This window comes from Pteropus vampyrus, unplaced genomic scaffold (assembly GCF_000151845.1).
Source record: "Pteropus vampyrus isolate Shadow unplaced genomic scaffold, Pvam_2.0 Scaffold15, whole genome shotgun sequence".
Classification (NCBI taxonomy): Eukaryota; Metazoa; Chordata; class Mammalia; order Chiroptera; family Pteropodidae; genus Pteropus; species Pteropus vampyrus.
In genome coordinates this window covers 2,056,548-2,081,202 of record NW_011888796.1, presented here as the reverse complement: position 1 = coordinate 2,081,202, position 24,655 = coordinate 2,056,548, and the positions used below count along the sequence as shown (strand labels likewise).

General features: G+C 44.4%; 2 protein-coding genes and 1 long non-coding RNA gene across 8 annotated transcripts in view; 2 read left to right on the top strand and 1 right to left on the bottom strand.

The window, feature by feature from the left end:
* The window catches only part of PLEKHH1 (pleckstrin homology, MyTH4 and FERM domain containing H1), a 24,785-nt gene extending 12,257 nt beyond the window's left edge, over nt 1-12,528 (top strand). For 2 of the 3 annotated variants that reach the window (XM_023526906.1, XM_023526905.1), the window contains 12 exons: nt 1,613-1,725; nt 2,324-2,500; nt 2,826-2,923; nt 3,348-3,525; nt 4,061-4,216; nt 5,322-5,422; nt 6,208-6,349; nt 7,560-7,702; nt 7,829-7,958; nt 8,866-8,952; nt 9,257-9,403; nt 10,374-12,528. In XM_023526906.1, coding sequence (XP_023382674.1) covers nt 1,613-1,725; nt 2,324-2,500; nt 2,826-2,923; nt 3,348-3,525; nt 4,061-4,216; nt 5,322-5,422; nt 6,208-6,349; nt 7,560-7,702; nt 7,829-7,958; nt 8,866-8,952; nt 9,257-9,403; nt 10,374-10,535 — 1,634 coding nt within the window. In that variant the 3' untranslated portion in view covers nt 10,536-12,528. Of the gene's footprint in view, nt 1-1,612; nt 1,726-2,323; nt 2,501-2,825; nt 2,924-3,347; nt 3,526-4,060; nt 4,217-5,321; nt 5,443-6,207; nt 6,350-7,559; nt 7,703-7,828; nt 7,959-8,865; nt 8,953-9,256; nt 9,404-10,373 lie in introns of those variants that run through there. The other variant, XR_002778720.1, reaches the window with a different exon arrangement.
* Nucleotides 12,529-12,536: 8 nt separating this feature from the next.
* Nucleotides 12,537-19,338, bottom strand: PIGH (phosphatidylinositol glycan anchor biosynthesis class H). Of its 3 annotated transcripts, none has more exons than XM_011384016.2 (4): nt 19,085-19,338; nt 15,159-15,368; nt 14,647-14,727; nt 12,537-13,184 (listed from the first exon to the last, which is right to left on the bottom strand). In XM_011384016.2, the coding sequence occupies exons 1-4, from the start codon at nt 19,262-19,264 to the stop codon at nt 13,092-13,094; spliced, it is 564 nt and encodes a 187-aa protein (XP_011382318.1). In that variant the 5' UTR covers nt 19,265-19,338; the 3' UTR covers nt 12,537-13,091. The 3 variants fall into 3 exon arrangements, with proteins under 3 accessions (XP_011382318.1, XP_023382682.1, XP_011382311.1); XM_023526914.1 differs by having other exon boundaries at nt 14,647-14,694; XM_011384009.2 differs by having other exon boundaries at nt 14,647-14,730; nt 19,085-19,336.
* Nucleotides 19,330-24,655, top strand: part of LOC105308175 — an 8,605-nt gene continuing 3,279 nt past the window's right edge. Inside the window, exons 1-4 of one of the 2 annotated variants that reach the window (XR_897281.2) lie at nt 19,330-19,593; nt 20,091-20,150; nt 21,215-21,314; nt 24,522-24,628. This is a non-coding gene — a long non-coding RNA (uncharacterized LOC105308175). Of the gene's footprint in view, nt 19,594-20,090; nt 20,151-21,214; nt 21,315-24,518; nt 24,629-24,655 lie in introns of both variants that reach the window. The other variant, XR_897279.2, reaches the window with a different exon arrangement.

Here is a 24,655-nt window from a genome sequence, read left to right as displayed (position 1 = left end):
GCTGTCATCTCCCCTGCCCATCCTGTCATCTGCCCCCGTCCTTGATTCCTAACCCTCCAGGGCCTGAGGGTTCAGAAAGAGGAGACTCCCCTGGCCCCTGCTAGCTCTCTCATTCACGGAAGCTCATGTCTGCAGCGACCGCTGGGCCACCTGCCTGTGCGGGACGCGCGCATAGAGGAAGTAGATCGATCCTGTGACTCAGACGAGGACTACGAGGCTGGGGGAACCCGGCCGTTGCTTTCCTCCCACTGCACGCTGGTGATCCACCCTCCAGTGCACAGCCCCACCTACCTCCTCATCGGCACCAAGCATGAAAAGGTAAGGGAGGGGTCTGGGCCCCGTGACCAACCTTGGACCTGTGATTCTCATCTTCCCTTCTCTCTTTCCCCTGAGCTTCCCCAGATTCACATTTATTTCCCTCCTAGACATATTGGCAACTAGTATCCCGACTGGGAGCATTTCTTATATTGAATTCACTCCCAGTGGCCAACATCTTTTCACTGGGACCATGACATAGAACCATATAAGCTTAGAAACCTGGGTTCATGTTCACCTGATCCCGAATATTTCCTCCTAGAGATTGGTAGCCTTGACTTGTGCTAACCAACCCAGGTGAACCCCACCCTGGGGTTGGCCCCTTCAAGGAAGCCTCCTAGGAGCTCTTGCCTTCATTCTTCCCACTCCAGATGGCTTTCCATCTTCTTCCAGGACACGTGGCTTTACCACCTCACAGTGGCTGCTGGTGGCAGCAGTGCCAAGGTGGGCACTGCCTATGAGCAGCTCATTGGAAAACTGATGGATGGTGAGGGAGACCCAGGTAAGGCAAGGGTGGCCATCTTGGCCAGGGTTAGAGAGCGGTGGCTGGGTAATTGTTGGTCAGGTACCCAAAGAAAGTACTACTGCACCCCGAAGCTGTTTCAAAACTGTCTAAGCCACAAAATAACATTCCTGTCCCAAACTCCAGGGCCCTTGTCTCTGGTGAAGATACAGAGGTAACAACTCTATTTAGGGGTGTATATCTGGGAAGCAGTCTTTCCAATGACTTGGGTCAATGTTTTACTTCGTTCAACCTGCAGCTTTGCTGGTTGAAGAAAGGAGGTAGCTGGTTAATCTATAGTTAGAGTTTGTTAATCAATAAGTGAAGCCTACATTGGGATCAGGCTAACCTCAGCCTGGGGTGTTTGGGGTATTTATTTCGCTGCTGATTCTTAGGACCCTGAGGCACTAACAGCACACACACCACACACATGCCTTTCTTGCTGCTCTGTGGCTTATTTCAGGCCGATCGATACACACCTCTCCATCCAGACCTGACACGGCCGGGAGGGGGCCCTGCACACATGAGCTTGCATTCAGATGCCCACACCTCGCACACTCAGCCCCTTTGCAGACCTGCTAGCAAAGCAGTAGCCACCTCCCTTAAGCCACACTGTGAGTGTGCTAAATGCATTGCACAACTTCATACCCCACACTCTGGATGTAAACCCAGCACAACTCACGTGTCCCAGTTAAACCCTTGTCTTCCCCACAGATCAGAGTGGGGGTGGGGGTGGGAGGCGAGTTCCCTCATCGGTGGTAACTGCTCTGCCCTCCGGTGATGTGCTTTGGGCAGATTCCCCGCTCTGGAAACATCCCATGCTGTGCTACAGCAAAGACGGGCTGTACACGTCCCTCACCACCCTGCCCTCCGAGGCCCTGCAGACAGAGGCCCTCAAGCTCTTCAAGGTAAAGTGGGAGTGGAGCCCAGGACCGCCAGCTGGCAGGGGCCCTCACCACGTGCCCCAAGCAGTTCTGCCCACGGTGGTGATCCTCAGGCAGACGAGAGCCATGCCATTAGTCCTTATTAGGGGGGAGCCCACTGAGGGGTCTGAAGAGGAAGGGGAAGAGTCCCACAGGGTCTCCACCACTTCCTGTGCGGCAGGGAGGCCGGAAGCTCTGGGATTTTGTCCATGAGCTGCGGAAGCACCGGTGAAACCCCCGCTTGAGGAGCTTCCTTCGTCTGTAGGGATCATCAGGAAAGGCAGGTTTATGTTGCTTCTGGACCTGAAAGATTCTAAGCTCTTTCAGAATGTTCTTTGTGCCCATCTAAATATTCCATCTTTTTAAAAAATGAATATGTCTTGCTTATGTAATAGAAACATTTAAAGAAAGAAAGAACTTACCCAAAGTAGCCTTTTCAGCAAGCACAGATGCCCTCAAGCAGTGACAATGTCCCTTTTAGAAAAGGCTGCCTGTGTGAACTGGGGTGTCCCTTGAGCCCCGGGGGGCTCACAGAGGACGCTAATCAAGAGGCTATTGGGCTGCCATGTCATTTCCCTGCCAGTCCTGCCAGCTCTTCATCAACGTGCCTGTGGAAGCTGCCTCTGTGGACTACCACGTGTCTCTGGCCCAGACAGCCCTACAGGTCTGCCTGGTTCACCCTGAGCTGCAGAGCGAGATCTACTGCCAACTCATGAAGCAGACCAGCTGCCGCCCGCCTCAGAAGTACTCCCTCATGCAGGTGGGCATCCCCGGGTGGAACAGCTGGCAGGAGGTGGGGAGTGTGGAAGGAGGTGACCATGCAAGTGTCCTCTGAGCCCCGTCAGCACTCAAAGGTTCCTCAGCACAGCTGTCCTCTCTGTCTCTCTTCTGGATGTCCGTGTACAGTCAGACTGTGTGATCATTATTCTGGACAAAGCCTGACCAAGTTGGCTGTCCCAGTACCCAGAGAAGGTTGGAGGCGCTGGTTTGGAGAGAGTGCTGAAGGCTCTGTAGCTCAGGACTGTGAGGGCTGGCGGCACTGCAGACCCAGCACTCATTTGTGCCATGTGGCCTGTTCCCTTCAGGGCTGGCAGCTCCTGGCTCTGTGCGCCCCACTTTTCCTGCCTCAGCACCACTTCCTCTGGTACGTCAAACAGCAGCTCCAACGCCATGCGGATCCCAGGTGAGTGAGTGGCATTTCCTCTGCCCCTGTAGCACTCCTGACCGTGGTATGGTTCAAAGGGATATAGGGGAGACAGGGATGGATCAGATCGCCCCCACCCTCTGAGATCCACGTGGTGGCCATGGAGACGGCACCCATCACTGTGTATGCAGACGTGCACCTGGAGATCTGGGCATGCCTGCGCTTCTCTGCACACCAGTCCACGTTTGCACAGATGTCTGGTGGGGGCTCATGTGAAGCTACATTGTCCCCAGGTTATTCCCAAATTTTCATTCTCTATCATCATGTTCATGACATACCCAGGCCAGTCTTCAGGGCTTTGCTCACAGCCTGCCCCAGCTGCAGACTTGGTCCTGGCCCGGTCTGGGTAGGGGGCCAGGGTGTCAAGGTGGCAGGGAGTACATTTTCTAGTGTTCCCTTTTAGAAATGAAACTGGCCAGTACGCCACCTACTGCCAGCGGGCAGTGGAGCGGACCCTGCAGACGGGGGAGCGGGAAGCCAGGCCCTCACGCATGGAAGTGGTGTCCATCTTGCTGCGGAACCCCTTCCACCACTCCTTGCCCTTCAGCATTCCCGTGCACTTCACCAATGGGACCTACCAGGTGAGGAGGTGGGTGTGCGCCCTGTCCTGGGTCTTCTCATATCACGACTCCCGAGAATACCTTAGGGCCAGGTAAGGTGCTAAGCCTCCTTAGGTCTGGCAGATTCTTAATAGGCAAACCAGCGAAAGGGCAGGCCTGGGCTTGGGGGTGGGAGTGGGATGGTCAGTGCTAGCGTGGAGGGAGAAAGGAGCAAGTATTGCAAAAGTGCCCCACTATTTGATGTCCTGGAAGTAGATCCTTTGAACCCATTGCATGAACAGGGAAGTTGAGACACTGACCATGAGTGGGCCTCTGATAGAGCCGCAGTAAAGGAGAAACGGAGCTTATGTCCGATTCCAGTTTCCAGTGGGCAAGCTCATCCATCAAGCACGCACTCTCTGCGTGTGAATACTGAATGGAGTATGTCTCCGGCTCTTGCATTCACTCCTGCCCCTTTCAGCCAAACCTGTCCACCTTCCAGATGCAGACTCCTCCACTGGCCCTAGTGAGTCCCTCTCAGGAAGCCCCCTCTGGGACTAACACCCCTCCCCTGCAGGTGGTCGGTTTTGACGGCTCCTCCACAGTTGATGAGTTCCTCCAGCAGCTGAACCAGGAGACAGGCATGAGAAAGTCGTCCCACTCTGGCTTTGCCCTCTTCACGGACGATCCTTCCGGCAGGGACCTGGAACACTGCCTGCAGGGGAGTGTCAAGGTGCTGTCCTCCCTGCTAAGCCATCTGAGCCCCTCCTGAGCCACTGCTGGGCTTTGAGGTTTTGGTGGTGGGGAACAAGCCTCTCTGGCAGGCGCCTGACTGTTTTGCAGCCTGTTTGGTGCTGAGCCCACACACTTTCAGGCCAGCATTTCTGTGCCATCCTAAAATGTACCCACACAGGCAGAGAAAAGTTGTTTGTGTCCTTGTCCCTGGAGAGATCTCTATCTCCTTCCCTGCCTGGAGTAGCTATGCAGCACCCAGGGGCAAAGCTGCTTGTCAGCTGGTGTAGAAAGGACAGGGAGGCATGTCTCAGCAGCAGCCCCAAGCAAGCCTGCTGCCAGTGGCGTATCACACACAGGCGGACCACTGTATGCTGAGACCCACTGGATGTCGTGTATACACTGGCCCCTCGCTCTAACCATGTGTGCCACGGCCTGTGTTATGCTCAACCACAGTTAAAGGAGGTAGATCTTTATGGTACTTCTGTATTAAAGGCCCTTAAATAGGATTTGAGTCCTAGCTTGTATTGTGGTCTGAGCTTAGAGCCATGAAGCATGTAAGTGTTTGTGGGAATGTGCTGTAGCACTTGAGTAGGAGTGTTGGGTCCAGGGTCTGCTTTCTTTAAGGCAACAGGACAGAGGCTGCTATAGTCTTTTATCATTGACTGGAAAAACTATGCCACATGCCCTCTTGGTAAATGTCCAGGTGTCTGTGAGTCTTTGTTACGTAGTAGGCCTCTGGGTACATTTGCCAGAAGAGGAGAATGGCTGTTGGTGGAATGGAAATGGAGCTGGTGCTATGAGGCTATGGTTTTTGACTGGGGTCTGCCTCCCCTCTGGGGAGGCCCCCTCGGATATTAAGGCGGGACGGTGTGGGGTGAGGGTGCAGCTTGTTTTGCTTTGCTGCCAAGGTCATGACCAGCGCTATACCTCTAAGAGGAAGTCACAGTCAGCTTGGGTGCTGGGAACATGAGGCCCCACAGGTCAGCCTCCTGATGGAGGACAGTCACTCAGCTCTGCCCTGCTGCTCTGCCTGAGTCCAGCCCTGCCTGGACTTTGTTCCCCTCATCAGGGGCTTTTCTGACTTTCCTCTTTTGCCTCTTCAGATCTGCGATGCCATCTCCAAGTGGGAACAAGCCTTAAAGGAGCTGCACTCCGGAAAGTCTGAGGGCGGCACACGTGTCGTGAAGCTGATGTACAAGAACAGGTCCAGAGCACTGCCCAAGGGTGGGGCCAAGCACGAGGGCTGCCCCTGGGACGCCAGCTCATCACTTCCCCAGCTGAATGGCCTGTCCCACAGGCAGGGGGCCACAGATACAACACTACGTGGTGGTCAATAGCTGAGGGCCCAGGCTGGCTCTGCGGATCCTCTGTGAGGCCTTGGGCAGCTCAGGCTCTCAGTCTGTATACTGCATGTGCACACACACATGCGCGCGCGCGCGCGCGCACACACACACACACACACACACACCTGCCAAGAAAACAGACCAACCTCATGAGATGGCTGCATGTGTTACATTAAGAGAGTGAAGTTTTGTTGGAACATGAGATATTTAAGACTGAAGAATAAATTTTTCCTATACCAATTCCAGGAAATATAGAAGTAGACATCCTGACTTTTTACCAATTTGAGTAAGAAAATTCCATCCCAGCTATGTCTCCAAGAAAATAATTTCCATTAATCTCTTGGAATCTTAACTCATCCAGTTCCCTAGTAAGCTGTGATTCCTGGTACCAGATTCCCTTCACCAAATCCATTAAGCCTAATGGTATATCCAGAATTAACCACCTGCTACTGTTGCTATAAGATCTGCTGACCTTGCATCTGTTTTGTGTCATGCTTGGTTAATTTTTCTGTAGGCAACTGAAAATAGGCTCATAAATGGTATAAAAAGTTATTTCTTTCTTTGGAAATCAAGAGAAACAGATGCAGAGATAGCCTCATCCGTTCGGGATCCCAGCTGTCCTGGCTTCTCACTCTTGTTCCTACAGGCTATACTTTCGGAGTCAAGTTAAAGGAGAGACAGAGAGAGAGCGGCTGCTGCTCGCCTTCCAAGCTAGTGGAGAGATAGTGGCAGGGAGGTTTCCTGTCAACAAGGAACTGGCTCTTGAGATGGCTGCCCTAATGGCCCAGGTAAGGTTCTGCTCGGGAATCAGGAGGGTCAGGATACCACCTTTGGACTCACAGGTGGAACGCACCACACAGCCTGGAACACAGGCGATTCTGCAGGTCCTCTGGTGCCAGAGGAGAGGGCTGTGGAGAGAAGCTGACTCCTTTACCCAGCAGAGCTCCTCAGTGCAGACACGGGCTACATGGAATCAGAGTCCTAGCCACCTTCCTGCTATGAGATCTTGGCCACGTCACTTTACTTGTCTGTGCTTTAGTTTCTATTTTTGTATACCAAAAACAAAAATATCTCCCTGCCTGTCCCCACAGGGTTGTAGTACTAAATTTGATTTTTAAATAATGTATATCACATACTATATGCGATAAAATTTGTACTTAATAGCTGTCAAACATTAGAATTAGGAGAAGGAACACACGTTCAGACTTTGACTTTTCTCCCTGTTACCTTTAGGAGGCCATCTTGCCAAAGTTATCTGGGATACCTTTGTGGCTCCCATAAGAGTCTGGATCTACATGCTGAAGAGGAAGAGGAAATAATAATAGTTGATCTTTAATATAATAAACATTTATTGAATACGCTATAGAGGGCCCTGTGCTAAACATTTTATGTGTATTATCCCATTTAGTTCTCATCCCCACGTAATAGATGAGGAAATTGAAGCTCAGAATGTTTATGTAACTTGATCAGGGTTACAAAGCTGGGATTTGAGCCAGGTGTCCAACTCTAAAGGCCACATTTAGGACACTCTGCCATACAGTAAGTCAGTCCTCACTTAACATTGTAAATCGGTTCTGCGACTTTTAAGTGAAACATCTCATCAAAACTACATTGAACAGAACGATGTTATTCGAGGACTTGCTGTACCCTAGGATCTGTAGCATCTTCAGCCTGTATCCCACATTTTCAGTTGAAAGCCAGAATTTCTACATCATTTTCCCTTGTCTGCCACTAATTGTCTTTGGATAAGGCACTTAACCTCAGCTGCAAAGTAAAAGTTGGTCTAGATAATCTAATATGCTAGGACCCTAAGCTTGTTTCTCTAGTGTCTGTGAAATTGGAGATAAAGGATCTGTTCACAAGAAGTGTTTTTTCACGTCCAGTCACACCTCACCAATAAAGTAATGAAGTAATGGTTTATTTCACCTCTCTCAACAGCCCACCCCCACCATATCCACATTCTCGACTTGTCCCTTTGTCTGTGTGCTTCTACCACAGGTAGAGTATGGGGACTTGGAGAGGCCCATCCCACCAGGCTCCGGGGGCACACCCCCTTCCAAGGCTCAGCATCACCTACAGCAGGTCCTAGACAGGTTCTACCCAAGGCGCTACAGACACGGGGCACCTCCTGAACAGCTGAGGTAGGTTGCAAGGTCTTGTGGGGAGTTGCTGTGGGGAGACATGGTCTGCGGACTTGGGGGAAGGCCTCAGAGCTGTGAAGAAATGGCACTTCACTGGCACCATTTCTCTCCATCTGTCCAAACCAGGCACCTGGCAGATCAGCTGACCACAAAATGGGCAGCACTGCAAGGCTGCTCCCCTCCAGAGTGCATCCGCATCTACCTGACGGTGGCCCGGAAGTGGCCTTTTTTTGGTGCTAAGCTCTTTGCTGCTCAGGTAAGTGCGAGTGGTTTCCACACCCTCAGGAATGCCCTAAGCAGCTCCTGGAGTTACTGGCACTATCTTGTCATGTTTGATCCAGTCTGCAGCGCCCGCCTGCACACTAGCAACCACCAGGGGTCGCTATCTCTCCACCCATTTCTGGCCTACTCCCTATTTCCATGGTCCAGAGCAGTTATTCATCTTGGGCCAGGATTATTTCTGGGTGACCCTCATCTTTTCTTTATTGGCTTCTTCCTCAGTGCTAACGCTGGGGAAAAAAAGAATCAGCTAGTCATAAAGGCATATAGCAAGGGGCCCCACCTTAGCCTGGAAATTTTGAGAAAGCCTCTGAAAAAGGTGACATGTCAGTTTCTCTCCCCAGCCTTTCAGGTAGGAGGGCTGGGAAATCTGGATTGCCCTACTGCAGCCCTGGCAGTGAAAACTGGTCATTCAGGAGTTGTCTACCAAATAGTCACTTTTCTCACTGGTAGGGCCTAGAGCCCATTTTTGCTTTCCTATTTCTTTTACAGTCTCTAGGAAATTGGTTGAAGCAAGATGCACTTCAGCTTGGAGAGACTGTGTGTGGAATGCTGTCAGTTTCTGAGAGCTAGGAGAAAACAGCCTGTTCCCTATACCCATGACAGAGCAGCCAGGGCTTCCCAACCAGTGTGCTGTGGCAGGATGGCCTATCAGTACTCCATCCCACCTGGGGATTATCAGTAGGAAAACAGAGCCCAAAGGCCAGATACTGCCTGTCTGTTTACTCCAGCGTGCTGTACAAATACCACCTTTTGTTTTCCAAAATGAGAAAAGGTTGGAGATCAGCCTAGCAGATCCCTAGATGTGTCTTCTTCCTCAGAAAGGTCATAGTTCAGAATCCCTAGCTGTGGATATGTCTGATGAGATTTTCCTGTTTCCCCAGCCTGTGCAGCTGTTTTCCAAGGAGAACACTCTGGTGTGGATTGCTGTGAATGAGGATGGTGTCAGCATCCTGGACCACAACACTATGGTATGGAAGGATGAGGACTGGCTCCCTGACCTCCTCCTCCTGAAGTGTCTTTTCTTCTCTCTGGACTCAAAGGCCTGAGCTAAGTGACCATGGTCCTCTTACCCCCACCCCCTGCCCAAGCACTACTGTTCTCTAGTGTGGACACAGCTTGTAGACACTGAAGATGTAGATCTCCCGATTATGACTTCAGAGTTCTCCCTCCATGCTGAAGGCTACCTGTGCTTAGAAGAGACAGGGGATGCTGGTTCCTAGCCCAAAAGGCAAGTAGAAAGTTTTCCCAGAACTAACTGGCTCTTTCCCACAGCAAGTGCATGTCACTTACCCCTACTCTTCACTGATGACCTTTGGTGGCTGCCGGGATGACTTCATGCTTGTGATTAGATCCATTCCAGACCAGAGCTCTGGAAAAGGCCATGTTGAAAAGTTGATCTTCCGGATGGCTGTTCCCAAGGTAGGTGTGAGAGCTGCTAAAAGATTTCTCTCTGATCTAGTTGAAGAGGTGGGCTTGAGCTTAGAAAGGAAGCTGCGGTTATGACATTATTCGATAAGGGCCGTGCCCCAAATAAAACTTTTGGCCTTGTCTCTAATCAGTACTCCAAAGGGTTCAGGCGGAGTTGCATTTCAGATCTCAGTAGGTACTGCTGAGCTGGCAGGTGAGGGGCTGGCTGGGGAGGGAATCACTCTGGTCCAGCTACTCCTACACTCTTCACATGATCTTTTTTAGTTCTCAAACCTCAGCACCACGAGGCTTGCGTCAGGTGCCCTCTTGCTGTTCTCCTTGCAGCAGGCCCAGGGCAGCTTCCTTCTCAGGATGCTCTCACTTCATCCTGGGCTCTGCTGTCCCAGCACTAACTGGCACAATCTACATATGCTCCCCTTTCCTTGTGGTCTCGAAGACCATCCAAAGACCTCTTTTTCTTTAAGGGCTTTGTTCCTACTCAGTACAGGAAACACTGACCAGCAAAAATGGCAATTCCAAAGGCTCAGAAACCTAAGTCTGATTTATAGTTCTGACTCCTCGGAGTAACTGGAAACCCTGTTTTAATCCTAAAGCTGGAGTTTGCCAAACCTCTTCCTCTTTCAAATACTGCCCCTGCCAAAGGAGAGGATATACAGACCCCTTCCTCCAGGGAGACCCCCATCCTAGCTTGGAGCAAACCACACCAAATGTCACTCCTCCTATTGATAGGGAGGTACTATGCCTCTCAGAGGACCACCAGACCAATGGCACCCATTTAATTGGGCCTCTGAACCTCACAGTAATGATCCCCTTTGGACATTTTCTCCTGGGTGGGTATTTTAAGAGATGAAGAAACTGAAGCCCAGGAAGGTTGTGTACCCAGTATAACAGCTAGTAAGTAAGAAAGCCAGGATTCAGGCCAAGGCTGGTTCAATTCCTGTTTCTCTATCGTCTCTTTAAGATTGCAGAAGCTACTTTCATCATGGCCAGCTACATGAACCACTGCTCTGCAACTGTGAATGCACCCACCAACCTGCCTGCTGCCCGCAAGCCATGGGAACTGGATGGACAACAGTTCTTTGCTCCCGTTCCATGTGCTACCAAGAGGCCAACATTGCTGTGAATATTTCTCCTACTGCTTCCTCACCACCGCCTCTGGGACTGAAGAAATGTATCCTGGAGCATGATACTACTGTGATGGGTCTAATAGCCCTCTCCTGAGCCTCCACCCTTGTTTGTTCTGTGAAATGTATATTTTTCAGTGTCCATGAAGACTTTACTGTCTAGGTGCCTTATAATGTTTCAGGGCCCAACTTTGAGGATTCCAGAGTATAAAAACCACTCTTTTTTCCCCCGCAAGAATACTGAGCTCTGGATGCTGCTTGCTTGTAGACACAGACAGAGAAGTCCACTGCTACTGGTTACTGAGGGCATCAGAGCTGTAAGTCAGAGCTTTCCCCACTGATACTCTCAGGGATGCTAATTTTTTTTTTTTTATATTGTATATGGTCCTTATGTGAGGATTTATACTTGAAGTCTTCCCAACATTCCTGAATAAGATGGGACTAAAATTTCCAATTCACCTGAACTGACAAAAGCCTAGAATTCAGTAAAACTAGACTTCCTTTTCCTGGGAAAGGTGTTGGCAGGGATAGAGAAAAAGACTCATCTTTTCCCTTCCCCCGCTACAAATGAGTAGGCATTTGCAGTGCCCCTTCTGGGGTAGCAGCTCCTACCTCTGCAGGACAAGGCACTCTCCCTGCTGAGACTGAAGCTGTTCTCACTCACACTGGACTATAAGCCCAACTGGGTACAAGCACGGCAGGAGGTAGGTCCAGCCTGACCTCTCCACGCCTCATTTTAACTGGACAGGGCTCAGTGAAGGCTGTGCTCACTACTGTAGGACGAGGTGGTCGTCACTTGTTTCCTTGCCCATTTCCCAAGCAAACACACTCCGCTTTTTGCTGCTCTGTGAGGCCACCAAAGACGAATCAGAAACAGAAGACCCCTCCGGGCTTGTGGGCCTGGATTAGTTCAAGACTTCCGGTGAACTTCTGGGAATTAGTTTGAGGACAGAGGGCACATATGTGATATCTGTCCTAGCCTAACAGCATTCCTTTAGCTTTCCTAATGATACCAATATCCCACCCCATCCCCAACTGAGACCTTCTGTTGAGTGCAGAGGAGATGATCTTTGTTTCCACCCTTCCCTTAACAAAAAAAAGATGAGAGTTCATCCGCACTCTGATTTTCCAACATTGGAGAAACTGAGTTTTATTTCACAGCTCTAAGGCAGTCTTACATTTATCAATAAAGTGCTGAAAACTGAATTTAGCAGGAGCATCCAAGAACCAAGCCTTTAACCCCAACAAAGTGTGTGTGTTGCACACTGCAAAACTGCAAAGCTGGAACTAGTTGAAGTGAACACCTCAGCTGCTGTAGGAACCCTTCTCTCATCCCTTAAACTGACAAGCATGATGAAAAGAAGCACGTCAGCGTGTTTGCCTCTTTCATATGAACTCAACTTTGCAAGGCTGGTAATTTTACAACCATCTCCCATTTCTGTTCCTGCTTTTCTCTCAGGATTTGGGATCTAGCTGAGACATTTCTACCTCGAACGAGTCAATGCGTCAATGTACCACAGGTTCCTGAAGAACCCTTCTCCAGGGCTGGTGTAAAAGGCAGAAATTATATCTCTGGTTTTGTAATATCTTGAGTGTCTCTAAGGCCAATGAGGATATTATCTACTTGGGAGTTTTAAAAAAACTAGGATCCCAAAGAAAAGTAAGCAAGAATGGAGCTGTGTTCATGTTGAATTTGGGGGCCACGGTATTTCCCCCACCCTGTCTCCTTCCCAACCCTTCAGGAATCCTCCCTTAGGTTGTGAATACAGAAGAAACTGCCTTATAAACAAAAGCTTCTATAGTTTGCATGTTTATCCTTCTTTAAAATATCTGGAAATAAAGTCAACTTCTGTCTCATCCCTCTTTGCAAAAGAAGTTTTCGAAACCATAAATAATGCTGAGTAATAGAAGAGTATTAATGTGTTTGTTACCCATGACTGAAATGCCACATTCATGTTTGTCAATAAAAGCAGCTGTCTGTGAATCAGGCAATTATCGTGTATGTTTTGGAGGAAGAGCTGTTTATTAAGAGTGTCATCATAAACTCACCCTGTACAGACACAGGAGCTAAGTGGACAGAGACTAGTCTTGTGCAGGACATTTCTTCCTTCTAACTAGTACCTAAAGGGCTTAACTTTTTTCCTTAACTTTTATACGGGGTACTATGCAGTTGGAAATTGTCTTTCTCAAGAGGTCTGATGTCAGTTTCCCATTGTCTTGCTCCACAAATTTCAACAAAAAGTAAACTTGAATGTGCTTAGGAATTTCACAAAGTATTCTTTGTCAGCATAACTTTTGACATCATTTCTTAAGGTCTCCCCTCAGTCAAATAAGCAAAACCTTACAAGAGGAGCACTGAAATACACAGAAATTCTTTGCTCAACATTACACAATGACTTAGGTTTCCAGTCACCTGCTCTATGGCTCTATGGCATCCATCCTGGTTTCTAGGACTGTGCCCACCTGATGGTTTAGAATACAGAAAATACACCAGCCTCTAGGGCTTAGGAGTCATTTCCCATGGAAGACAATACTGGCCTTCTGAATGCTGGGACTCATGGGCTTGTGGATGTGGCTTTCTGGTATGCCAGGATCTCCTGGCAGCTCCTGTACACTTCAATCAAGCAGTCCAGCCGGGGCTTGGCACTCTGAATTCCAAAGGGGAGAAATGCACAGTCAAGATGAATGTAAAAGAGTGCTTAGTAGTGCTGCATCCATGTGCAACCTCAATCTCACCCATATCAAGGGGTCTACACGGCACAGGTGTGAGCTCAGAAAGGCCGAGGTTCAGGCCTCATAGCACCTTCTTGGAAGGAGTCCCTAACTAGGCCAATAGCCCAGCCTGTGAATTGTGCAAAGCGGGAGCTCAAAAGACAGTTTTTAATCTGTCTAAATTTCACGATCTCCATCTAAGAGCAAGAGGAATAATAAGGACAGACCCTCTTGGGAAATGTCACAAGCTATGAAACAGTCCTCGGACACAGGAAGGGCAGTTTAATGTGTAAATATTGAAAAATATTTTGTATAACATAATACAACCAAAATTAAAAGCCACAGGACGGGGGCGGAAAAATATACATGGAAAGCATATTTAATAAAAGTTTGCTACCAAAAGATATAAATTGTTACAAATGCATAACTAATATTTAGATTCTACTTGGCTAATAGAGGAGATATTGATAATTTAAAATGAGGAAATACTAATAGGTAAATAACAAGGAAATATGAAAAATCTCTTAAAGATACAAATTTAATGACTATAAATTCCTTTACCTACATACTAAACTAAAAAATAGCTAAACCCATTGTTAGCCAGGACTAGAAAAACAAGCACAAATTCCCCAAAGTATGGTAAAGTTGTCTAGTATCTGGAGCCAAATTTCAAATACTGTAAAAATCTGTGAAACTTCACAAGCTTTAATAAAATAATTTTGAACTATAATGCAAAAGAATTTTTGCTTAGCTGCCTTAAATTTTGTGTGAAAAAGGGCAGTGAGGCAGCATTAACTGCATACATAAATTACTTTGTATACCTATAAATTAATTTATTATAAATAATAAATTAGTCAATTTATTATAATTAATAAATTAACTATAATTAATTTATAATTAATTTTTTTGTAAGAGCAAAACAATAACCCAGATGTGACTTCAAAAGCTAGCAACAGAATAGCTAAATAGATATTTGACATTATATAATTATTTAAAATAATAATATAATGACCTTTGTAGATGCATATAAATATGCACATTAGATTTAAAAAGCAAGATACAAAATAGTGTATAACTATGTGTAGATTGGTAACATGTATGTAAAATCATATTGGTAGACTGACAGTCAAAGTAGATGGTGATTTTTAGGCAGAAATCGCTATTTGGTTTTTCCCTAAAACGTGTATAAATTCATAGTGTTTCTGAAAGCCTAAAGCTGCTTCAACAAGGAGCTTCTGAAATAATGAAAAATCTTAAAATTGCTGTCAAATACCCTCAAATACTCCTCACAACAAAAGTTTACATTCCTACTGAACGTAAGTAGCAGTGCATACGCAGAGAGGAGGGACAGGTAAAGAGGACTTCTTTGGAGAAGAAACTTAAGTGTTCTGTGCTCACCTGGAAGACGGGTACTACTTGGGATATCCCATGTGGTTCCACCGGATCCTTCAATAAAATGCAGAGGTAGTAAATCACCTTCTGCTGTAAGAAAATAAACCAAATAGCAGAGATCTAAATGAAATTCACTGTTTTCTTTTTCTTTAAGGGAAGGCTCAAAATTTTTAATAAATGGTTATCTCTAAGTAATAGAACACTTGAAGGCTTTCGAAGTGATGGAGAAGTATATTCTCCATTCTTCATTCCTTTAAATGAAGAAAGACAAAATAACAGCAACAACCAGAGATGATTCTGAAGCTGTGCCAGAAAATAGAGTAGAAATGCTGACTCCTTAAACTTTAAGTTTCACTTTTATGGTTTATAGACATGCCAGTCAAAAAGGAAACACTACAAGTACTGGAATAGAGAGTCCTCAAGTTTAATTCTGTGACATGAAATACTTTAGGTATTCAGATAGTTTAGATCTAGGCACACCCCAGAGGAGCTACCTCCTCCAGTACTTAAGTACTTACCATGTAAATAGCCTCATTAATGATAACATCTTTCACTTTGCCCATCTCAATGAAGGTAGTGCTTTCTTTGCCAGAGGCATAGGATGAAGTCATCTGGATGCCAAGGGAATCAATGATTAACAGAGTCTCCTGATCAATCTTCACAAAATGGAGGTAACCAAGCAGGCCTAAGAGGGTGACGAAGATGGCAGCAGAGAGGATCATGCTGTTCTGAAGAGAGAGCCAGACACAGGCGGTAAGATTACCATGTGGTCCTCCGCATATATCTGATGTATAATAAGTCAACTCTAGGCAATGCAGGAAAAAAGTCTTTGTTCTGCTGTGAGTTGAACAGTTGAGAGGAACATGCATGGAGGAATCGGAAATCGCTTCTATCTGTGCTTTGTAGTGCTATGAAAGCATATGATGGAATACATCCAGACAACAAATGGATAGGTCCGGGAAAGAGAACCTCCATCAGCGAAATATCCACATTCACACTACTCAAGAGGTTTTTCTTCCAATATTGCAATTTAAGGACTTGGACCTTTTCCTCTCACGCTCCCTCAGCAGATTATATAATGCAAAATCATAGAATGAACAATAATAAAATGCTTAGCACAGTGTAAAAGATACTACTCAACAACCACTCCTCTTTCCTAATAGAACTTGGAGTGAATCATGATTGGTTCCCACTCCTGCCAGTGGTTTACAAATGAACACATGACAGAATTCTGGCCAATGAGATGTGAGGGGAGGTCTGCTGGAGGGGTTCCTGGAAAACTAAGTCCATCTTAAAAAGAGATTTAAGGAAGATAAGGTGCCTTCATCCTGAGGTTTTGACACCTGGAACTGCTATGGACCATGTGGAAAGCTAGGCTGAGGGAAGGAGTACACCAAGATGAAAAGAAACAAAATCTACTGAGCCTTTTATGCCCTCTAGAGCCCTCCCACCTTCTGATTTCTTGTTTTGTTAAATAATTACCATTTAGGGCTCTTTTAGTTGTTTGGGGTTGTGACTGACATATTATGGCTGACAGATTTGCTGATATGACTAACTGATGTGTTAGGGGCTCAAAAATGGTATTTATTCCTTTGATTCTAAGACATTTACAACATTTTATCATCTCTAACACGTTGAAATGTGTATTGATGTATGTTTCATTCGTGACATTGTTTTCTTTTTTCCGAAAAGCTATATTGTATAGAAGGATGGCACTAGGAAAAAATCATTAATGACCTAGAATCAAAAGAGATTCAGTAATTTATGACTGTCATTCCTTGAGGGCAGGAAGTATTTTATTATTCTCTGAATAAAATCTGTTTTTACCACTTTACTGACTGGCTCTGGTTTTCTTTTAAAGTACCCTTCTACTTCCTTCTACCGCACACATACTTAGTGTTAGATCAGAGGTCTGCAAATTATTTGGGCCTATGGTCTATTTTTGTCTGGTTTACCTTGAGCTAAGCATGGTTTTTACATTTTTTAAAGAGTTGTTAAAAGAAAAAGAAAGGAAAGGGGAAGGGAAGGGGAAGGGGAAGGGGAAGGGGAAGGGAAGGGGAAGGGAAGGGAAGGGAAGGAGAAAGAAAAAGAAACAGAAGAATCTGAGACAGAACTATAAAGCATAAAGTATTTACTATTTGGCGTTTTAAAGAAGAAGTTTGATAATCCTAACGAATGGAAGATGGAGAAATCTATGTGCTGGATGTCCGATATTCCAGAATTATCTACTTTGAGTTAATTAAATGCCTAATATCTAATACAGTGTCTTATACATAGTTTACACTAAATAAGAATCATAGAAGAACGGAAGGAAATAAAGTTCAGTCCTGGCCTTTACAGATTTATTAGAGGCAAAATTAATTCGTGTATAATATATATTTGAAGAATACTATGATACTGACTACATTACATGCCTAAGAAAAGATTATAGGGCAGCAGAGATTAAAGCACATGTCCCATGAAGACTTCCAAGGAAGCAGGATTTAATTGGTGCCGATGACGTGGTGGTTACTGATGCATATACTTAGTTGAGAAAAGGAAGGGGGAAGAATAACATTCCAGGCTGGAAAAAATCAGATAAAAACTTGGAATTTTAATAGAACTGTGAATTCAAAAACTGGAAGGAAGAAGGGATAAAGAGCAGTAACAAGGGAATTTGATTCATATCAGCTTTTCAAGAAGGTAATTCTTGACCCAAACTTCATTGTTACCTACATTTTTTTATACTTCATTTTTCTAACAATTCGATATTCATTTAGGTTGAAGTTAAGCCATATTTTAATAAATTCCTTCATCAAATTTCTTCTCACTCCTAGTTGAGATCCATTACTCTGATGAATAGTTTTGAATAGGAGGAAAGATAAGAAATTTTGGTACATAAAGCCCTTAAGAAGTATTGCAGTGAAGTTTAAAGAAAGATGAGGTTATTGAGTCCTGGGCACTTGATAAAGTTAAGTGGTAGTATATACCATGAAGAAAGAGACGAGTACAAAAGGGAGCTGGCATAAAAACAAACTCCTCTATTTAAAAATTTTGCTTAAGCAACCCCTAAGTGTTAAGGATGGAAAATTTTCAAGCGAGCAAACTAGCTAAGTCAGCTACAGGGAAGAAATATCTTTAGATATCAGAAGTTGTCCTACTTGCTTGTGTGTGGTTTAGGAAGTGTATTGTATAAAATATGTAGATGGCCAATGTCTGCTTCTGTAATCCATTTACTTGTTAATTAAGGGTGTTGTTCCGGGCAAAGATATGCTAAAAGCCAACTCCCACGTCTGTAATCTGCTGGCTTGTATCAGGAGACCACCAGGATATGGTCTTGAGCTTTATCAGCTGCCTGTTCTGAAAGCTCCAGGCTGATCTCCTCTAGCCCTGCATGGTAGAGAGTCAGTCGCCAGCCGGCTAATAAAGGCTCGTAATTAATCTCAATTGGCTCCGTGGGCCTCAGAATCGTTCGCGCCATAACATTAGGAGAAGACATAATAGTTTAGTGTAAAATAAAGGGTTTCAGAGACAAACAACCCTGGTTTTGAAGCCCAGGTATGCCATTTACTAGTTTTGCGACTTTGGATAAGCTATTACTCTTTCTGAGCCTTAGTTTTCTTCTAAGGCTGAAATGAGGCATTCAGTAAAGCAGCTGGCACTCAGTGGGCATTTAATAAACATGTTTCCTCTTCCCCACATGATCACATGGCGGGAATTCAGGCTAGTATTAAAATTCAATTTATTATAAGTTAAATCTTTTTGGGGGAGGGGGAAGGACTGTCCTGGCAACTTAACCATTTCAACTGACTTTATGAACAAACTTTTAGATACAATTTGGTACAATTAGGGCAGTCTTAATTATGCATACATCTATGCTAAATTACCATGCTCTGAAGTACGATCCGCGGGAAAGAGCTAATGGATGCAGTAATTTAGAGGAAGTGGAATTAGATTGCCTTGAAAAAGCTTTTAAATAACTTGTGTGTATATATACACATGCTACAGACACAGTGGAGGCAAAGGCACTTTCTGGAATACTATATATTAGGCATTGTTAGTGGTGATTCCTCTGAGGAGTGGAAGTGATGGATGAGAACGATCCACTTAATAGTTCTCTAAACCCTTGGAAATGAATTACTATGACCATGTACTATATAAAGCACATGGAAGTTAAAGTTTTAGGCTGCCGTGCAAGGGATAGAGGTAGGCTGGGTGGAACCACATAGAGCAGTGACCCTTGAGAGAGACAAAGTACAGAAAGAAGCACAAATTTCGCTAAACGTAATGAAAAGAGCTGTCCAGCAGCGGAATGGCGTCTCCAGAAACAGCGAGTTCCCGCCCTCCGCCCCTAGGACTGTAGGAGGGTCCAGCGAGAGGTCCGGGCTCCACCCCAAGACCCCAAAGATCCTTCCAAACCCGAGTCCCCGACTCCCACCGCGGGAAGGGGCCGACCGGCCATTACCTCGCAGAGAGTAAAGAGTCCGTAGGCTGCTAGCCACACGGTGCAGGTGACAGCGGTGAGCAAGCGCAACGAGAGCCGAGGGGAGCTGAGGCAGAACTCCCGGCAGGATGGGGAGTAGTAGCGGCGCTGCAGGGCCAGGCGGCCGCCGCAAATATCCAAGAAGCTCATTTTGTCCTCCATGACCGGCTCGCCCCAACCCGCCAGTCCGACCGCTCTAGCCGCCCGACGGTGTCTTCTCGCCGGCTCTGAACCCACTTCCGGAGAGCTGGATTGGCCCCGCCCCGGCCCAAGCTCTGCGCAGCCTCAGTTCTGCACCGAGGGCCCGTGGCGCTGTCTTGGAGGTTAGGGTTTTTGCTCTCCGGCTAGGCTCGGGTTCTAGGATTGTCTACTTCAGATCGTTGGGGGCCAGCAACTCATCGGACAGATTAAAGTTGCTATTAACGTTCTCCTGCCCAATAAATTGATTTCTATTGCTAAACCAGAGTACGTCCCAAGGAGACAGTCCACAGGTATTCATTCTCATGCATCCATTTCTGGGCCAGGTATTTTCAGGTACTGAGAACACAGCAATGAACAATATTGACAAAGTCTCTGCCTTCAAGTAGCTTCCTTCCTAGTAAGAGAAACAATGTGGAAATAATTTAAGAGAGTGCTGTCGGCAATAATATGACCGGCAGGGATGGCTCAGGGACTTTCAACAGGGCAGTCAGGAAAGCATCTCTGAGGAAAGACACTGGAACTACAAGGATGAGGAGCCAGACTGGTCTGGGGGAGCTCTAGAGGAGGAATTCGCCAGGAAAGGCGATCAGGAAAATCAAAGCCCCTGAGGCTGGAACAAGGTTGGCTTATTGGAGGTATCAAAAGGTCGGAGAGGCTGACGCATGGCTTATGCAGTTGGAAGTTGGGGAGGTAGGTAGAGAGGTCAGATTCAGGAAAGTCTTCTAGGGCCTGTTAAGGAGTTTAGATTTCACTGCCTGAGAGTTCTCTCTTCCAAACTACTTTGTAGAGCACTGAGTAGGCAGACAAGTCCTAGCTGGGAGGTGAGCAAGAGTGGAAGACGCAGAAGGTATGGATAATAAAATTAATAAATTCATGAGTAACTATGGCCTGTGGGTTCTCTCTCCTCTGATGTGGCCCAAGAGTCTGTGTGGCTTGTTAAGAGTTATGGTGCTTCAACCCTGAAGCAGCAGCATGTATTTAAATAACTAATACCTTTGTGTATAAAGATATATGGCCTAATGGTCTCACCAACTTTAAGACACTCTGATGAAATTCAGGTTCAGTTTTTCCATCTTCATCCGGGATTTTGGTTTCCTTTTTATTCCCCCTAAAGGATTGTATTCAACTATTGCTTTGTTTTTCCAGTTTCTGTACCCTGAATCTTACCAAGCAACACACATCTCTCATTTTTGTAAATATCATATGATGTATTTTATCATTATGAAGGAGATGTTTGTTTATTGTGGAACATTTGAAAAATACAGAAAGGAAGAAAAGTGTAAACCTCCCATATTTCCACCACTCAGAAATAAATAAACACTGTTGATGTTTTGAGGAAACCTCTAGTCCTGGAGTTCTTAAAGCTATGCTCTAAGGGTAAAAACCAGAGTTTCATCTTTAGTTTCTTTAACTTCTAATTGAAATTTAACATTCTTTTGATTATGAATGTAGGTAACAAATTAATTAGTATTAGCAATACTTGTGATTTTTGTCACTGATAGAAACCACAGATATTTTCCTTTCGCAATAATTGTTAGTTACCTCAAAATGTCATTTCCACTCATTACTACTTCAAAATTGCAGTAATTAGTAGACCCGCTACTAGATCTTGTTATTTAATGTGTCACTAGAGACACGTATTACTATAACATTTAAAAAATATTTTCATAACTATTTGTTTTTTTTTAACTCTATATTTTATTCATTTAAAAACATTATTGTAATAAGGGGTTCATTAGATTTACCAGAGTTGCAAAGGTCTGTTTTAAATTATTAGGGATAAATACTGTGGTAATAGAATTCCAAAATCTTTATAACCATTTTGCTCTGTCAGATCACAGGATCATCTTAATTATGTTATACAGTTCAGCACCTCAAGTTTCTCTGAGGAAGTTTAATATCTTTTTGCAGGATCACCGAAGGAATCTTACAAATAATTCCCTAGTAAATTCAATTTTGGAGAAGCAGAGGAAGGAAGCATGAGAAACATATGTACTCAGTATTTGTCAAGGTAAGCTAACTGCTATTAAAGAAAAAAAAAACAATTTCAGTGTGTATTGTCTATCTACAATTCCATTTGAGTGCTCCTGGTCAGGTTACTCGTACTTTTGCCAAGTGGTGGTTCAGACACCCCAGGCTCCTTCAGTCTAATGGCTTCATCATCCCTTGGGGCCTCCTTAATGTCCTCTTCACTGGATCCTCTGCATCTGGCCAAAAGATGAGAGGCAAGAATGGAAGATTGTGCATGGGAGGATTAAGCCTTCCAACTACATTCCATTGGCCAGAACTCATTAACATGGCTCCGTGTAACTTCAAAGGAGGCTGAGGAACATGGCCTATCAGTATGCCCAGTGGGGAGAGAGAAATGTTTTGGTGAACTAGACAGTCTGCTATACTTTCCAAAATGTTCGGGCTACAAGAACCAGGACATATATTTGAGTGAATAGAGCATCGTGGTGACAGTACACAGGATTAATCTGACTTACTTTGAGAAGATGGGTAATTATTTCTACTGTTGAAGTTATTCTTAGAACCTGAGTATCTCTTAATATCAATAATAAGAAAAAAATCGAATGAAAAGATTCAGTTAACTTTTAATTTTTGTGGCCCATGCTGTATGCTTAAACCCTTCTATAGAACCTTTTAGTATTTGCTTATACTTATGGATTAAAAGTTTGTTCTAAGAAAACTGTCTTATAGTGTAGTTTTATTCTATTTACTTTTTTTATGATATAGCATTAATGATTGCTGCTACTGTGTTAACTGAGAGTAGGTCTTCTATATAGGACCACTTACCTGTAGGGGAAGAAAAGTAAAGGCTCATATAAATTAAAAGAAATCTCAAAAAGGCTTTTAAAAAGATAAATATTGCCAATTGTACCTCAATTTTTTAAAAAGGCAAATGAAAACTTATAAAACTTGTTGCAGTTTAGTGAAATCAATCAATAAATTTAGTTTGCACAAAAAAGTATAATACATTTCATTTTGCCCTGTTTAGAATTCCATTCTGATTTATCTATATAGTGTTTGTGAGTGAATCTCTTTACTCAGGTTTTTTAGTTGTTGCTCTAGTTTCGCATTATACATACACATCTGTTTTAGAAAAAAACTGTCTTCTTCCTGTGTTTTTTCTTTACTCTCACTCTGCTACCACACTTCTGACACCAAATGTATTAAACATTTAACACAGTTCTGACACTATCTACCTGGAGATGGTGTCAGATCCCACAGGTTAAGGACTCATTCCCACAAGACTGCTCCCCACTTGGCTGCATGTCAGAGGTTCCCATGATCTCCTCCCCCTGGATTCGATAATTAGCTAGAACACCTCACAGAACTCAGGGAAACACTCACTTACGTTTACAAGTTTATTACATAATAAAGGATGTGATAAAAGATACAGATTAACAGCTAAATGAAGAAATACATAGGGTGAGGTCTTGGAGGGTCCGCAGTGCAGGAGCTTCTGTCATATGGAGTTGGGATTCATTATCCTCCCAGTACATGGATGTGTTCACCCACTTGGAAGCTCTCCAAACCCTGTACTTTGGGGATTTTGTGGAGGCTTCACAGACGCATGATCTATTATTAACTCCATTTCCAACCCCTTTTCTCTCTCTGGAGAATGGAGAGTGGAGCTGAAAATTCTAAGCTTCTAATCAGGGCTTGATCTTTCTGGTGACCAACTTTACTCGGGAGCCATCCAGGAGCCCACCTAGAGTCACCTCATTAGAATAAAAACACTGTTCTCACACAATTCCAAGGGATTTAGGTACTCTGTGTCAGGGACTGGGGTCAGTAACCAAATATTAGAATAAAAGATGTACCCAGTGCTATTATCACTTAGGAAATTACAGAGTTTCAGAAGCTTTGCTAGGAACCAAGAAGCAGAGACCAATACATATTTTCTATTATCTCACAACAACTTACCACAGTCTACTGGTACCAACATTTTACCAATTCAAGCAAAGTGTAGATATCTTGCCTCCCTTTATGTCCCTTTACCCTCCCCTCATTTATAATTGGCTTAATGTTTCCTCTACATTTATCGAGACCCACATCAGACAATGACATAATTTTCACTTCAAACATAATTAGAAAACTCAAGGGAAGTCTATTGCGTTTACTCATATTTTCTCTCTTTCCATTGTTCTTTCTTCCTTTTTGATGTTCCAAAATTCCTTCTTTTATCATTTTCTTTCTGTTCAGAGGACTTCCTTTGCCCATTCTTTTAAGGTGAGTGTACTGGTGATGAATTCTCTTAGTTTTCCTTCATCTGAGAATGTCTTGATTTTCCCTTCATTTCTGAAGGACATTTTCACTGGATATAGAATTCTGAGTTGACAGTTTTCTTTTGTACTTGGAAAATATTGTGCACTTCCTTCTGGCCTCCATGGTTTCGAATGGGAAATCTATCATTTGAATTATTTTTCTTTATAGGTAAGGTATTGTTTCTTCATTATCGCTATCAAGATCTTTTTTTTGTCTTTAGTTTTCAGAAGTTTGACTATTATATACCTTGGTATGACTTTCTTTGGGTTCATCTTGTTTGAGTTTTGCTCAACTTCTTGAATCTGTTAAGTTTATATTTTGCTAAATTTGGGGAATTTTAAACCATTATTTCTTCTTTCTTTTTTTCCTCTTTTTTTTTTTTCCAGCCTCACTCTCCTTCTGGGATTCAAATGATGCTGTTGTTAGATATTTTTGTTTGTTTGTTCGTTATAGTCCCACAGGTCCCTGAAGCTCTGTTCATCACTGCCCCCCACCCTGCCAAGTCTGTTTTCTCTCTGTTGATCAGATCAAGTAATTTCTATTGTTCTAGCTTCAAGTTCACTGACTCTTTCTTGTGTCTTCTCCATTCTGTTGTTGAGCCCATACACTGAAGTTGTTGTTTTTTTTTCAGTTATTATATTTTTTCATTCTAAAATTTCCATTTGGTTCATCTTAATATCTCCTATTTTTTACTAAGATTATTCTTTTTCATTTGTATGGAATGTCTTTGTAATTGCTTGTTGAAGCAATTTATGATGGCTGCTTTAAAATCCTTGACAGATAACTCTAACATCTGTATCACCTCAGTGTTGGCATCTGTTCGTTGTCTGTTGTCATTCAAGTCGAGACTTTTGTGGTTTTTGGTATGATAAATGATTTTTGATTGAAGCCTGGACATTTTGGATATTATGGCTCTGGATCTTACTTAAATTTTCTGTTATAGCAGGACTTCACTGACACTGACTGTTCCAGGGGAGGAAGAAGAGCACAACCACATTACTGCAAAGTAGAGGTGGAAGTCAAAATTCTCCAACTGGCCTCCACTGACACCTGGTAGGGAGATGTTTCTTCTAACTTATG

Bases quoted from the DNA above. Each gene is read 5' to 3' on its own strand.
- PIGH (XM_011384009.2), bottom strand. From the start codon at position 19,264: ATGGAGGACAAAATGAGCTTCTTGGATATTTGCGGCGGCCGCCTGGCC. The intron at 14,731-15,158 runs GTAAGTACTTAA...ATTTTCTTACAG, and splicing joins TTAATGAGGCTATTTACATG to CAGAAGGTGATTTACTACCT. The intron at 13,185-14,646 runs GTGAGCACAGAA...TTTGGAATTCAG, and splicing joins AAGTAGTACCCGTCTTCCAG to AGTGCCAAGCCCCGGCTGGA.